Source organism: Manis pentadactyla, chromosome 14 (assembly GCF_030020395.1).
Source record: "Manis pentadactyla isolate mManPen7 chromosome 14, mManPen7.hap1, whole genome shotgun sequence".
Lineage (NCBI taxonomy): Eukaryota > Metazoa > Chordata > Mammalia > Pholidota > Manidae > Manis > Manis pentadactyla.
The window spans coordinates 8,823,973-8,839,226 of NC_080032.1; the positions used below are offsets into that span (position 1 = coordinate 8,823,973).

The 15,254-nt window shown below is 47.4% G+C and overlaps 2 protein-coding genes and 1 long non-coding RNA gene across 10 annotated transcripts in view; 2 read left to right on the top strand and 1 right to left on the bottom strand.

Annotated features, from left to right (window-relative positions):
* Window positions 1-11,571, top strand: part of CHEK2 (checkpoint kinase 2) — a 43,528-nt gene extending 31,957 nt beyond the window's left edge. For all 7 annotated transcript variants that reach the window (XM_036908887.2, XM_036908884.2, XM_036908889.2 and 4 more), the window contains 8 exons: window positions 132-193; window positions 1,727-1,826; window positions 3,102-3,188; window positions 3,975-4,138; window positions 4,359-4,474; window positions 5,516-5,601; window positions 9,591-9,671; window positions 10,464-11,571. In XM_036908887.2, the coding sequence (XP_036764782.1) occupies window positions 132-193; window positions 1,727-1,826; window positions 3,102-3,188; window positions 3,975-4,138; window positions 4,359-4,474; window positions 5,516-5,601; window positions 9,591-9,671; window positions 10,464-10,553 (786 nt within the window). In that variant the 3' untranslated portion in view covers window positions 10,554-11,571. The remainder of the gene's footprint in view (window positions 1-131; window positions 194-1,726; window positions 1,827-3,101; window positions 3,189-3,974; window positions 4,139-4,358; window positions 4,475-5,515; window positions 5,602-9,590; window positions 9,672-10,463) is intronic.
* The window catches only part of LOC130680809 (uncharacterized), a 126,985-nt gene that overhangs the window by 10,601 nt on the left and 101,130 nt on the right, over window positions 1-15,254 (bottom strand). The window lies entirely within an intron of this gene.
* TTC28 (tetratricopeptide repeat domain 28) overlaps window positions 15,020-15,254 on the top strand; it is a 625,746-nt gene continuing 625,511 nt past the window's right edge. For both annotated transcript variants that reach the window (XM_036908924.2, XM_036908925.2), the window contains exon 1: window positions 15,020-15,249. In XM_036908924.2, the coding sequence (XP_036764819.2) occupies window positions 15,148-15,249 (102 nt within the window). In that variant the 5' untranslated portion in view covers window positions 15,020-15,147. The remainder of the gene's footprint in view (window positions 15,250-15,254) is intronic.

A 15,254-nucleotide genomic window follows, 5' to 3' on the forward strand; every position in this document is an offset into this window, starting at 1 on the left:
ATGAACTGCAGGGTGTCCTGAGGCAGGCGGCCAGATGCCTGGTCTCGGCCCCCCAGACCCCCCTCTGGGTAGCTGTCCCGAACTTTCCTCTTGGGAGCTTCTCACTACTTTCCCTCTTTTCCCTCTTTTAGCCATGTATCATCAAGATTAAAGACTTTTTTGATGCTGAAGATTATTATATTGTTTTGGAATTGTAAGTAGCAACCTTCCTTGTTCTCACTTAGATGCTTATAAGCCACCAAAAATAATCTAACGCTGGCTTGTGTTTCTTATCCTGGGAACCCTCAATGTGTGTTTGTGGTGGTGAGGACCGCCAGTGTGTGTGGGGGGGTTAGTATCCATTCTAAAATCTGTGTGGTGTTGCCACAGGCAGCTGGCTCAGAGGTCCCAGGCCCTGGATCCGAGGCCTTTGTTTGGATCTGTCTGTGCAGGTGGCTGACTGACTGCCATGGGCTAGTTCACTTCACCCCTCTGGATCTTGTTTTCCTAGTGGTAAATGGGGATAATAATGCTACCCTCATGGCATAGAGTCATAAGGATTAAATGCTAGGAGGGATGGAAAGCCCTCACAGAGCACCTGGCACAGGTAGTGCTTGACTGCAGGGGGGTATTATTTGAAATACCTGCCTGCATGGACCTTTCTGCTTGGGATCACAGTACCAGGTAGTGTGGTGACACCTGAGTATCTTTCAGGTGCTGGTTTACTTGCTGGTTTATTTCAGTGGCCATAAAATCCTGTCTTATTTGGTGTGACCAAAATGCTTTCCTGTCGTTCCTGGAAGAGGTCTGTCTTAATGTCCGTTCCTGCACAGATACATAGTGCTTCCGGGAGCGGCTGTTGTGGCAGACAGGCAAGGCTTTGCTCCTGAGTGGGAAGCCGTGGCTACGCAGGTGGACTATTGAGACTGTATAAACAACAGCTCCACTCACAGGAGCCTTAGAATGGGACGAGGATGGCCCTAGTGGTGCTTCAGGGAAAAGCGGGACAGCTGTTACCTGACTAGATCTAGTTAAAGCAGTTTAATAATCGTAATGATAATACAATCACAGTAACGGGTACTAATTAAGTACTTAATATGAGCCAAGCACTGCTCTAAGCACTTCAGATCGACTCATTTGCCCTTCATAACAGTCACCAGGTTCCTACAGGTTTCTGGTGGGTTACTATTTTTAGCCTCACTTTACAGACAAGAAACTGGAGTGCAGAGGGATTGAATAACTTTGCCAAGCAGCTACACTGTGCCAGGGGCTTTACCTGTATCAATTATAGGTAGGGGGGATTATCCCCTTTTTGGTAAGAGGCAGAAACAAGCTCAGAGCCCCGAAGTCCAGCCCAGCGTCCCACAGCCAGGAAAGGAGGAGCTGGGCTCAGACCCAGGGTGTCCGGTTGTTGGCTCCTGCTTCCCACTCTGTACCAGATCACCTGGGGTGCGATAAAAATGCAAATTCTTGGGACCCACCCCTGACCTGCGCAGTCAGATTTTTTAAAGCTCCCCCTGTGACTCCATGTCTCCTGTGCACTCTTTCCCGCTTCCCTCATTCCTTAGTCTGCAAGGGGACATCATCTTCCTGGATGAGGCCTGTTACCTCATTGCCTTAACAAATGGGAGTCTCCAGGAATAACAATGGCAACTTTTTGCTTGTGTTAATGAAGTTTTTTTGCATTATTATCTTCCAACAAGTTTCTTCCAGGAATGAGCTCCTCTGCTTTGCCTCTGTGTTGCAGGATGGAAGGAGGAGAGCTGTTTGACAGGGTGGTGGGGAAGAAACGCCTCCAAGAAGCTACGTGCAAACTCTATTTTTACCAGATGCTACTGGCTGTACAGGTAAGAGAGGACAACCCACTTTCATTTAGGCGAATTACTCTCTGAGTTAGATAGAAAGCAAGGGACCATGGATGAAGACCCAGAGAGCAGAGATTCTTGTGTGTGTGTGGTTCAGTTCTTGGCAAACTTATCTCACCTCTTTGAGTCAGATGAGAAAGTTCTTGCTGTGAAGCTTAAGAGAGAGAGAGAAAGGGAACTAAAGAAATAAGCACATGGTCCCTTGTGTCCTCTCTTCAGCTTGGGGGTGTTTCTGGAGGGACACTGATGTCTACTTCTGCCTGACCCTGTAGACAGCTCAGGATGGGAGCTGGGCAGGTATGAGGGTAAGGCTGGCAAGTTGGGGTGGTTGTGACGGACGGATCACTCTCTCATGGCACAGTACCAGGTGTTCCCCATCCTGTGAACTGCAGCAGGCAGGCGGGCACATGTGCTGCCTTCTCTTCTCTGTCCCCTGAAAGTGTTGGGTGGAGGAACATCAGGTGGCACCCTGCCTGCTTCAAGGAACATACCCTTTTTCAAACCAAATTTGGTTGCACCAGTTCCCTGCCAAGTTTGAAAACCTACTCCATGCAAGAAGTGCAAAGATTGGGGGCAGCTCCTGTGCTGAGAATGAGGAGGCTTTCCTGGGGCCGGTCCACCTGGGTTTGCCCTCTCTGGAGGCTTCACCGGGTCCATTTCCCGTGGAAGGATTTTGGGAGAATTTTTCCTCTATTCCAGAGGGATATACAGAGAAAATTCGAGCCCTTAAACACCTAACCAGTGCTCTGTTCTCTTAATGGTTTATTCCTCCCCTTATCCTAAGAATATTAAGATGACTTGAGTATAGACCAGGATATAGGAAATTAATTTTCTTAAAGAAGTATGACTTTGTATATAAAAATGAACAAAGAAACATAAACATTCTTTTTCAGTCATAGAGTTTTTGAATACCAAGTCAATGTTTGCATGGAGGAATATGTTAACTGGGTATTTAAGCAAGATAATTGACAGATATGTACTTCACATATTCCCTTTAAAAATATTCTCAGATGGAATAGCCAAATATATTATTTTGGTGGAGTTTTTACAGTTTAATATGGTCTCAAAATATTTTTATTACCCATTTACATTTTTATTATTGAAATTGACACCTTATATTTCTGCCATTGTGAAGAGTGCAAAAGTCTACTGTCATCAGTTGCCTTTTTCATTTTTCTAGAAGATTGTTTTGAAAATAAATTTGTAATCACACACCTACTTCATGAGTCTAAGGACTAAGCCTCTCTTTCTGTGTAGTATCTTCACGAAAATGGCATTATACATCGGGACTTAAAGCCCGAGAACGTTCTGCTCTCATCTCAAAAAGAGGACTGTCTTATCAAGGTAAGAAATTTCTGTTCTGTATGTGACCACTTCAGTAGATTTCTGTTCAGAACTGTGTTTTGATTCATCCAATAAAAAGTGGGAGCATAAAAAGGTAGAGACAGTTATTGTAGAGGTCAGGTGAGGTGATCGTTGCTCGGATGCAGATTCTAATGAGCACTGACTGAGCTCCAGTGTGTACAAGCCCCTTTTCGTGTTCGGAGGGAGGGAGAGGGGGTCTAGGTGCATGAGAGAATCGTACCTCCTTTCTTCCTCTGCCCTATGACAAGACAGTGCTTCCCAGCCTGGCTTCACTTTATAATCTTCTGTTGATTAAAAAAAAAAAATTAAAAGAACCATCACGACACCCAGGCTACACCTCCAAATCGCTGAAGGTGGCACCCAAGTGTAAGTATTTTTTCCAAGTTCCTCAGGTATTCCAGTGTGCAGGCAAGTTTGAGAAATGGGTCTAAGAACCATGGATAAGTAAGTAGAATCCTTGAGTGTCCGTGATAAGCATTTAAACCTTTTGGAAGGTTATAGAGAACACAGATAAGTCAGAAAAAAAGGCAACACTGGGCCTTGAGGATCTTTGGCTCAGGAATTTTAATTTAAAATTAAGTAACTTCCAGAGTTTAGAATTGCCTTACAAAGACAGGAATTTGTAGATTCCCGGTTAACGGCAGGTATGAACTACGTAAGAGAAGAACTAATCTAGCCCGCATGTCTTTTGGGACTGGCAGACTATGTTAATTTTTGTATTTTATGACATAATAAAAAATGATTCCCCTTTGTCCTTAATTTTAGATTACTGATTTTGGGCAGTCCAAGATTTTGGGGGAGACCTCTCTCATGAGAACCTTATGTGGTACCCCCACCTACCTGGCTCCTGAGGTCCTTCATTCCTTTGGGACTGCTGGATATGATCGTGCTGTGGACTGCTGGAGTTTAGGAGTTATTCTGTTTGTTTGGTAAGAAAGGTCTTCATTGCTTCAGAGTCTGGTTGGAAGTAATTAGTAATTAGAAATCAGAACCGTGTTTCGGCAGACGGCTTATATTTAATTTGGGTCAGTTTTTTTGACCACTGATGTAAATAAAGAAAAATTTAATTTTTCATTATGCTGAAAAAAGAAATCTATATATCCGAATGCCACTTGATTTGTTTTCCTTTCTCTCTCTACCAATATTAAGCCTTAGTGGGTATCCACCTTTCTCTGAGAATAAGACTCAAGTGTCACTGAAGGATCAGATCACCAGTGGAAAATACAACTTCATTCCCGAAGTCTGGGCAAAGGTCTCAGAGGAGGGTATGGATATGAAAGGGTTAAGAATTCATGGCTTGCTAAAATGTGTGTGTGTGCTATGGTGGGAGTTTCTTTTCACATTCTGTGATGTTTCCTCCTGTCAATTCTGTTATTTTCTGTTACTTTTGCACCATTTGAGAGGCAAAGAATGTTATTAAGAACATGGGCTCCAGAGCCAGGACAACCTAGGCTCACATCCTGGGTCTGCTACTTCCTAGCTGTGTGACCTTAGGCAAGTTACTTAACCTCTCTGAGTCTCCATTTCCTTAATTTGTAAAGAGGGCACAATCAGCCCTTACCTTAAAGGGTTTTTGTGAGAGTTAAGTGTAACATACACCAAGTGCCTGGTACCTATTTAAGTGTGCAAAATAATCAGTTCACTTTTTAGTTACAAGTCTCTTTTGAGTACGTAAGCATATAAGAGGAAAATGTAATTAGTATTTTGTGTTTTACAATTTAGAAGTGTTACTTTGTAATTCTCAAAAGAAGTAGAAAAAACTAAAACTAAATGCCAAATAATGTAACATAGATGATTATGTTCGGTGTCAGAAAGTCTAAGGAATAATACTGTTGCAATGTACAAGACAGCCTTCACTTGTTGCTTGCTGTCAAGCTTTATTTCTGCCAAGCCTGCAGTTCCAAGGAAACTTGCTGGCTGAGAAACTCTAACCATCAATCCATGGATTTGGGGAGAGTTGGCCAAGCATCCTGAGTGTCTTGGAACTGGGTGGAAGTTCAGGTTTAATTAGTTTACACTTGAGTGGATCCAGCAACAGAGGGAATGGAGAGCTAAGAGATGGTGACGAGCAGGCAGGGAGAGGTGGGGAGTGTTGTGGTCATTCTTGGTGTTCTCAGAGCACTCTGACCAGTGCACAGAATGAGGAGGTTTGGGGGCCTTGCCAGCCGCACCCGCTGACTCACGATGACTTCAGCCCCTCTTTCCTCTTTCTGGATGTTAGCCTGTGACTCTGGCATATTTTAATTGTGCTCATTTAACGTGTCTATCCTTGTCACTGTGATTTGCCAATTCTCTTCCTGCTTTAGCTCTGGACCTCATCAAGAAGTTGTTGATAGTGGATCCAAAGGCACGTTTTACAACAGAAGAAGCTTTAAGACACCCATGGCTTCAGGTGAGTACGGGACGGTGCTTGTAGCATAAAATACGTGGGTGGCCCTGAACTGTGCCTGAATGAGGAGGAAGAGGATGGGAACACAACATTTCCTTTGTTGCATCCGTTGAATGCAATTGTTTTAGACTGAGCGTTAGGTATGGGGTGGGTGTGCATGGGGTGTGGGTGTGCGTTCGGGTACAGTCTTTTCAGCTTGACTTGTGCCTCCTGGATGGACAAGCTCACTCTGTGGCGTATCCTGGTTCCAGTTGGCTTCGCTGAGTCTGCAGTCCAGCGTGTTCCCTAGAGAGGTCGTTCTAGGTCTGAACCCCCACTCCCAGCTGTTTCCCCCTTTTCCCTCCAGACCCTCACCCCAGACAGGTGGGATGGGCTACATTCCAGCTATCTTTAACCTTGAGTCAGGGAAGCACAGGGCGGAGGAGGGCATCCTCCCTGCGGGAGAGTCTGGCTGTTTCTTAAGCCCAGGTAATTGGGCGAGAAGAGTTCCACTTGTTCATGGTCGGTAAGCATGCCGTTAGCGCAGACTGTCACCTGCGCCTTTCAGGTCTGGTTACCTCTGTGTCCCTGCCGCGGTGTGGCTGCCTCTACGTTATGTGCTGACCTCATTCGCGCAGCCATAGTTGGAACTCCTTTGCAGCTTTGCTGGGCCAATCTTTGGTTTAGAATTAGCTGTAGCATCAGGCAGGTTTTCTCATGGATGTCAGGCCTTCTGGTAAATGCATTTCTGTTCACAACTGTAGCCCTTTCTATTAACTTTCATTTGGTTTCTCTGTTTCCTGTGCAGATGGGGGACTTAACCAGGTAGCCTGAGCTAGAGGCTCTGGGGATGACTGGGCCAGCAGCTCCTGGGGCTGTCTAGTGTCAGCTGTACTCCTGGGACTCCAGGAAGGCTGTTCCTCTTCTTTCTCTCTTCCAACCCTCCACACCTGACAGTTTTGCTGAGGCTAGCTCAGGTTGAGGACAACTCCTTCAAAGAAAAAAAAAAAGGTAGATCTATGTGTTTGGGATGTTGCCCTGGAAACAGCCATCCCACAGAAGAAATCTGTCAGGTGATCTAGCACTTAATAGACCACACAGATTGGAAACAGCAAGACCCTGGGGAAAAGGAATTTGGAAGCAAAGGGTGCCTTTGCAGGTGGGGTTTTAATTTTGATGAAAAAGAAAAACATGGCTCTTGGCTCTTTTCATGTGCCCTGGTTGGGCGACTCTCAGGGTCCAGATGCAGAGGCAGAGGAGCTGTGTGCGTCTCGGAAGAAATGGGGCTCGTCTGCTTAGCCTGGGCACGAGGTCTGCCTCTGCCCCAAAGTTATGAACAAGCATTGCCTACTTTTCTTGTATTTTATGTCTCAAAAGAAAACTTACTAGTAACTGAGGGAAAGGTGAAGTTCAACCCTGCCTCAAGGGGTCTTACTTGAATACTCTTTTGTCCACATTTTGTTTGTTGCAGCACAAGGTGGAGCAAACATTGAGTGCAGACAAGGATGCAGGATGCCCACGTAAATTGTCTGCTAGTGATAATTGAGGTTTTATTTGGGGAAAATCCATTGTTTTTGCAGAAACCAAAAGGTTTTGTGGGCGACACTGGATTGAGTGGAATGTGAGTTCCAGTCTCTGTTTTACCATTAACAGTGTCCAGTTTTGGGAGCATCCCTTATATCCATTTTTGGCCTCCTGTTCATTTCCTAAAACAGAATTCCTTCCTGCTTACCTTCCAGGCATATATATTGCAACTTAATATTTTCGAGTAGATTGTAGACATTTCCAAGGAAGGCTACTTATCTGATACACATGCCTACCTGTGGTTTGTAATGAGTTATTTTTTCCTATTATTGCTAATTGATGACTTGGTTTATATACAGGCCTCAATGGGCTCATGGTCAGTTCTGCTTGGCTGCACCAAAGGGGTGTTCAGGGATGAAGTGGTTTCATTTCTTCTTTGTGCATTCGTTCTTTCAGAGGACAGTTAACGAGCTCATGTGTCAGGCACGGTTAGTCATTGGGGATGTACAGAGGAGTAGATAAGTCCTTGCCTTGGGGAGTTGACAGTCTAGGTGGGGGCCAGCCCTGATTACAGTCACTATAGAAGAGTGGGGTACGTGGGGCAGGAGAGGTAGGTGCCGAGTATGGAGGACCCCCAAGATGAGATGGGGCTACTGCCCATGGGGCTCCATGTACCCACAGGTTCACACGGTGTGAAGTGTGTCTAAAGACTGAGTAGCCTGGGGATGATGTGGGTGTCAGTTAAGTTCGGGCTGCCGTAACAAAAAACACAGACTGGGCGGCTTAAACAGAAATTTATTTTCTCACAGTTCTGGAGGATAGAAGTCCAATTTCAAGGAGTCGGAGGATTTGTTTTTTCCTGAGGCTTCTCTTCTTGCCTTGCAAGTGGCCACGTTCTCTGTGTGCTTACAGTCCTGCTGCCTCTCTCTTTCCTTATGAGGACACCAGTCATATTGGATCAGTGATGCAACCTAACACCTCATTTTAACTTAACTACCTCCTTAAAGGCCCTGTCTTCAAATAGAGTCACAGTACTGGGGTTAGGGCTTTGACATGAATTTGGAGGCATGTGTGGGATACACAATTCAGGTTCATAACAATGGGAGACAGCGTTTTCAACACTGACTGTGTCCCTCTGATATGGAGGCCCCTGTGCCTTTTGCAGTGCCTGGCATCCAGGGGTCCTCGGGAAATATTTACTCATCGAGTGAACGAGAAAGCTGGGTGGGGTGGATGGGCAGGAAGGCAAGGAGGGCATTCCTGGTGGAGGCTTGAACAGGTACAGGAGGAAATAAGGGATGGACTTTTGACAGTGGCAGTGAGAAGTCCTAAGGGATTGTGGAGTGTAATCCAGATGAACTTGGTGCTCTCAGCATGGGCAGTGGGGAGCTACACGGAGTGGTAGCGATGTAATAAACAGCAACGGAGGCAGGTGATTCTAGCTAGTAGATAGAGAATAGGGAATTGGTCCTTTGCACTATAATTGTTCTATGTCTGTCAGATTGCTGAATGTTGGAGACTTTGCCCTCTCCCCCCCGCCCACTGTGGTGAACTTGGCCTGGTGGGAGGAGTGGGGGAGGTGTGGTTGTGTGGGCAAGTACATGGGGCTTTGGAATCAGGCAGCTCTGGGTCTGTCTTCTGTTCATGCTATTTGTGAGTGGTCATGGTGGGTTTCCCAGTGGTCCTAAAGTCCATAGTCCTGGTCATGGATGTTCCCTTTCCTGAAGGTGTGGAGAGCCTCGCCTGGTCACCTGTCAGGGCTCCCAGGTGCAAATCCTTGACCCTTGCAGAAGCGAACATCCATGGGGGTGGGAGTTACCCCCCCTAGACACTGGGCAGGAACTCTGGGTGTGCACACCCCCTATTGCCTGTCCTTCCCCCTCCAGCAGCAAGAAACACCTGTAATGCAATGGCCTGCTCACTAGTCTTCCTTTCTCACTAGCTCTGGGACATTAGGGGCTGAAGTCCTTTTGGTGGCTTTTATACAGCACTTCCTGGGTGCATTTTCTTAGGACGCTGGGCTGTTTTGCTAGGGTTGCCCTAGTCACTGGCTTCACTGTTGGCAGGGAGAGGGTGCCCCTCCTGGAAAAATTTGGGGAGCTGCATGGAGTCAGCACGTAGATGACTGAGCCAGCCCCAACCTTTGGCCTCCTGATGGCCATCTTTCAGGATTTGGGTTGCTAATTCTGAAAGTCCTTTGACTCCTAAGGTCTGTGGTTCTCTCTGGCATACTGAGTACTCTTAGGCATGTGGGTTTGAGGCAGCCGTCAGTGTCGATAGGACACTGACTGTGATAAGACTTTGCTGGGAAGCAGAGGTGAGGAGCGCGTGCTCCTTTTTCCTCTGGACCTTCAGCATGGGCATGCCTCTTTCGGGACAGACCGGCTGTCTTTGCCCACTTCCCTGTTTCCAGGGCATCCTAGCGCTATTTGTCTAGGAACTTACTTTCCTTCACACACAGCCTACTTATATTTTTTCATTCTTCACAGGATGAGGACATGAAAAGAAAATTTCAGAAGTTGGTTTTTGAAGAGAATAAGTTGACGGCTCTATCCCAGGTCCCCACCCAGGTATTCCAGATGGCGGTCATTAAGTGCAGGCTACGTTTAAAGAGCTGATGAGCAAGGATGAGTAGTCTCTTTGGTAGCAATTGCTCAACACTGTTTAGAGGAGTGATGTAGTAGATTATTTATTTCAGCTTGATCTTCTCTAGCACCCTTAGAAGATTTAATAATGAAACGTATGTTTACTGCATTAGAGAAGCACAGCTAGGGTTTGCCGTTCAAGAGGGCTCTGCAAGGCAAGACTGGAACACTGTATTAGAGGTTCAAATTTAAACTTGTTGAAAAATTTAAAATTTGGGTGAGTGGTTGATGATTTATAGATTATGATTTTATTCCTCTAAAGTTCTTTGTAAGTATGAATTCATATCTGTTCATCCCTGTCCTGCCCTCTTGGTGAATGCTAACACTTCTATCCCTACTGCAAATGGGAAAATAAAGACACAAAAAAGGATTGTCTTCCCATAAAAGAGCGAGACTTGGGGCTCCCAGGGAGATGTACTGTAGTCCCTTTAAACCTCATAATTTAGGAGATGAGCCAATGTTCGGCTACTTACTTTCAGTATCCACCAGTGAGTGCTTGGAAACCGCAAGGGAGGGAAATGTCATTTTGATAAGCATGACTTGAGTCTGGAGGTGTGGGAGGCAGTGTTGGGGGGATTCTGATGTCAACAAGGACACCCAGTAACTCTTGGTACTAGAACATGAAATGGTCCAATATTGGAAGCATGTTGGAAACCTTTAATCTTGAAGAAGCCAATGCTTTTCTTTGAACATTTGTCCCTTTTCCTTGATTTCTAGCCTTCCATGGGTCAAAAGCGGCTTCTCGAAGGGGAAGCAGAGGATGCCGGCACCACAAAGCGCCTGGCCGTGTGTGCTGCTGTCTCGTGAACGCTGGGTGAACGTGAAGAAATGTACCTTCTTGAACTCTACTGCCATTTTCTTTCAATCTGCTTTTTTATAGCTTGTATTTTAATTACAGGAACATTTGCTTTTCCGCAATTGTCCATACACAATTCAAAACCTAATGAAACTTGGGCTTGATGCTTACCAGCCCTTCAGTTCCATGCCTCTTTGTGTGTGTGTGTTTGGAGTTGTGTGCCTTTTGTGTGGCACTCTACCTTCACTGTAACCAGGCAGGTTTTTGAGGATTTATCCCTGGTGCAGCCTGGGTGAGCTGCATACAAATTCTAAAGGCTCCTTAGAAAGTTGCAGGGAAAGGGGCATATACAGTGCGGCTGAGGTGGAGTTTGTAGAGTCAGGGTGGCTGCCAAAGTCCTCATGAGATGGTAGGTATCTCAGTGTGTTTTAAATTCTCATCCTCACCCTCATAAAGATACCAGTCCACAGTCCCTGAAACCATGGGGCCAGAGAAGTTGTAAAATTCAAAAGTTGCCTGATTTTAGGAAGGAACAAGGCACCTCTGACTGTATAACATGTAACAGCAGAATCCTATGGCCAAACCCTTTGGTATTTCTGCAGCAGATATTCACAGTAAAGACTAAGTCCCATGGCAGTTCAGGTCAGTCTTTTCTGCCCAGTGAGGTATGGATGACTCAAGTTTCTGAGCTCTTTGGACATTGGGACTGCAGAGAAGGCAAGGGCATGTCCTCTTGACCCAACAATAACCAAGGAGGCCCTATGGAAAGCCCCTCCCTCGGTCTTGTCTAGTTTTTGCAATGATTCTGTGGGCTAGGTCCTCTGACCACCCTCATGTCATAGGTAAGGAACCCAGGCTGAAGGAGTAAGGTGACTTGTCCAGTGTCATACAGCCAGTAAGTGACAGAGCTGGGATGCAACCTAGGTCTTTCTGACCCTAAAACTAATGTTCCTCACTTCAGTCCCATATTCAGACTCAGGGATGTTGACTCATACAAAACTCATAAAAGCCTGAAGGCTAAATCTTCAATGCCAGTGTGTTCAGTTATTATGAGTGGGTTACAGCCCCCTGATCTGTAGAAGTTGGGATATCCCGGTGGCAAGGAACAGAGGAAAAGGACGTTTGTTCCGAGGGTGCAGATGGCTGGGCCTGGGAGCCACCAGGGGCGCCGGCAGTCCTAGTGGCTGACGCTAAAGTGTCCTTTTCTGACCTACCGATTTTGCTTCTCTTGTAACTCTGGCTGCATGGATGCTGGCCATGCCCTGAGTTGAGGGACTTGGTTCAGCTGCCACTGTTGAGCCAGCCAGGGCAGGATCAGGGGTGCACAGCTGTTGCCCCAGACAGGGGGGCGGTGGTTGGCAATTTCCATTAGAAGTGTATGCGAGCATTCTGAGGCTTGGCTGGCCTGTGGGAGGTGGGAAGCGGCTAAATAGGGATTTGGTGGTTTGCATATTTAAAGGAATGAGGCCCAGAATGCCAAGTTAGAGGTGGGTTTTAAAAGCTCATTTGAATAATGTGAAGGCTGTAATTTCTTAGGACCTTTTCCCCTTTTGGGTCAGTCAGCGAGCCCTTCTCTTTTTCAGAGCACTTTGTATTAGCTCCCTCTGATCATACCTACCAGGGTAGGCTGAATAGTGGCCTCCAAAGGTATACCCGTCCTCATCCCCAGAACTGATGATTATGTTCCTTTACATGGCAAAGGAGATTCTGCAGATGTGATGAAATTAAGGATCTTGAGATGGAAAGATTTCCTGTGTTATCTGGGTGGGATCAATGTCATTAACAATGTTCCTTTTAAGAGGGACACGGGGGGAGTCAGAGAAGAGATGGAGTTAATGCACTTTGAAAATGGAAGAAGGGACTGCAAGCCAAGGAACACAGGCAGCCACTAGAAGCTGAAAAATGCAAGGTAATGGATTGTCCCCTCAGAGTCCCCTGAAGGAACCAGCCCTTTACACCTTGACTTTAGCTGAGTGAAAGTGATTTCAAGACTTATGACCTACAAAACTGGAAGAATAAATTTGTGTGAAGCTACCCAATTTGTAGTAAATTGTTACAGAGGCCATAGGAAACTAATACACTCACCAGTGGGGAGACATCAGCTGCTGATTTGGGGCCACCCAGCACCCACATACTCTACCTCACCTCCAGTTTTTCTTGGGGGGGAATACCTTTTCTCTATTCCATGAAGTCATGGGGGGAAGGAGAGATGGTAAAGTTCAGTGTCTGTCTGCTGGTCACTATGGAAGCTGAAGGGGTCCCTAGTGGTTTCTTCCCTGGTAGAGCTCCTCCTGCCAGCCACCCAGCTGGAGGTGGGCACAGGACTCTAAAACAGAGCAGATGGAGCCGGTGTGGCATTAGTGGTAGAAGCAATATTGTACTACTCGATTCTTTGCACTTCCTGACTTTGGCTTTGGGCAAGTTCCTTCAAATTGCTGACCTTTTATACCCTTATCTGTAAAATGAGTGCAGTAACCTAGGGTGTTTTGTGAGGATTCCAAGTGGAAGGCCCATGTAAACTGCCTGTTTTGTTGGAAGGGATCCATCAATGTTGGCTTCCGTCATTAAAGGTGGGAGGGCCACATCAGTAGTTAGAGGGAGCCATGGAAAGGTCTTGAGCCAGAAAGTAACACTATCTGCTCAGCTTTTTGCAGAGGGCACACAGATGGGTGGATCATTGAGATGTGTTTAACAAAGCAGATTTGGGAAATGCCAGGCCTGGGGTTTAGTGGTGGGAACAGAGGTGGAAGGGCGTTTCCCAGCAGGTGAAGTAACTGCCATTCCGTTCTGAAGAGCAGGCATGCTGTTTCATGGAGACCTGCTATGTGCCTAGATGATGGTGAAACGGACAGCTCTTATTTGGGCCAGTCCTGCACCTTCTGCCTCTTACAATTGCATCCCTCTTTCTCTTGGGGAGGCATCCCTCCTCCCAAATCCCATTTCCTTCTGGAGGGACTGACCCCTTGGTAGAGGGGCTCCAGATTGCCAGGTTTAGCCAATCTTGCTGTGTTTGGCTGAGGCAGGGACATGAGACCCAACTGGGTGCAATGAAAGTCAACTCTGAGACTGGCTGGAGCTGTTGGAAAACAGCTCCACTTTCCTGCTTGGAGCTTGCTGGGACACTATGTGGAAAGAACTGCGTGAGAATGAAGTTGTCACAGAGGGAAGCAGAGCTGAGAGAGAGGAGAGAAAGACGTGGGTTACTGTTTGAGCACCTGGACCCAGCTATGCCTGAAGTGAGGTGTCACTCAAGGACTTCCCGGTATGTTCCCTATTTTGTTTTGCTCTAGGTTGAGGTTGTTTTTTTTTTTTTTTTCAAAATCAATTGTATCTGGAAAAGGCCAGACTAATAAATTGAACCATTTACAAACTCCAAGAGATCCTTGGAGACTTTTCTAGTAGGGAAAGTATTCTCTGTGGTTTTTCTTCCAACTTCAGGGTTTTCAGAGAGATTTGGGGCAGAGAATGGAAAGCGAAGATGTGGGAAGTAATTGGTCTTTCCAGCCCTAAGGTTGAGTGAACCCCTCCTTGCTAATTATACCACAGAGTTTGGGAGCAGAGCCCCTTTCATTAAACTTTTAGGGGTCTTGGAATGGTAGGGCTGGAATTATATCAGTGAAACTTGGAAAGCTTGATAGACACCGGGCACTGTTCTAAGGGACATAAACACATCATCTGAAGAGCTCACCTCAACCCTGTGAGGTCCTACTGCCACTCTCTACTTCGCGGATGTAAATATTCAAGGCTCTCTGGCTTGCTCAAGTGACCTGTTCAAGGTCTTCCGGTTTGCAGGAGTTAGAGATGAGACTTGAACCGCGATTTCCCTTCTCTAGATTTTTTGGGTTTTGACCATTACACAAAACTAAGAGGTCTTGTCACCCGATTACCACTCGGTAAGTACAAGCGTGGTGTTGACAATTCATCTGGATTATTTCATGAGTTCTGCGAACATGCCTTAGTTGTCAGACCTTCCTGATCAAGGAGAAATAGGCCACCAAAGACCCGACCTTAATCATGCAAAGGTTAGCGGAGATGTGGGACTCTGTATCAGGTTCTCCACCTAGTCTGACTCTCCCAAGGACCTAGGCATTCACTGTGCCACCCTCTCGCTCACATGCTTCCCAAACCTCCACAACAGGTATCCTCACCTTAGGTGTGTCCTCCAGGCATTAATTGGGGCTAATTCCCTCTTGCCTTACGTCCGGCCGAGCGGGTGAAGCAAACAGGCATTGCGAGCAAGGGTCCGGAGGTGGTCCACAGTGCGGCAGGCGGAGGCGTCGAGACCAGAACGGCCAGCGCTCTGGCCCGGCCGGCTGGGTGCGGAGGGGGTGGGCGCGGCGCCGGGAACAGCGGCCGGCTCCCGAGGGCGCGAGGCGGGGCGAGCGGTGTGGGGGTGCGGCGAGTGCGCGCTTGCGCGGTCGGGGGGAATCCGCGGAGGCGCGCGGGGAGCGGGCGCGGCGTGTGCGCGCGTGCGCGGTGGAGGGGGTGTGTGTAGGCTGCGGCGGCGGCGCGCAGCACGGCGGGAACATGGCGCGCGGGGCCGGCGCGCGCGCGTAGCTGGCGGGACCGTTAGCTCGAGGCGGACGCGGCCCGGGTCCCGCGGGGATGGAGCAGTCGCTGCCGCCGGCGCCCGATCCGACGCCGGGGCCGACCCCCGCACGGAGCCGTAGGCGGCGGGAGCCGGAGTCGCCGCCGGTGCCGGCGCCGGTGAG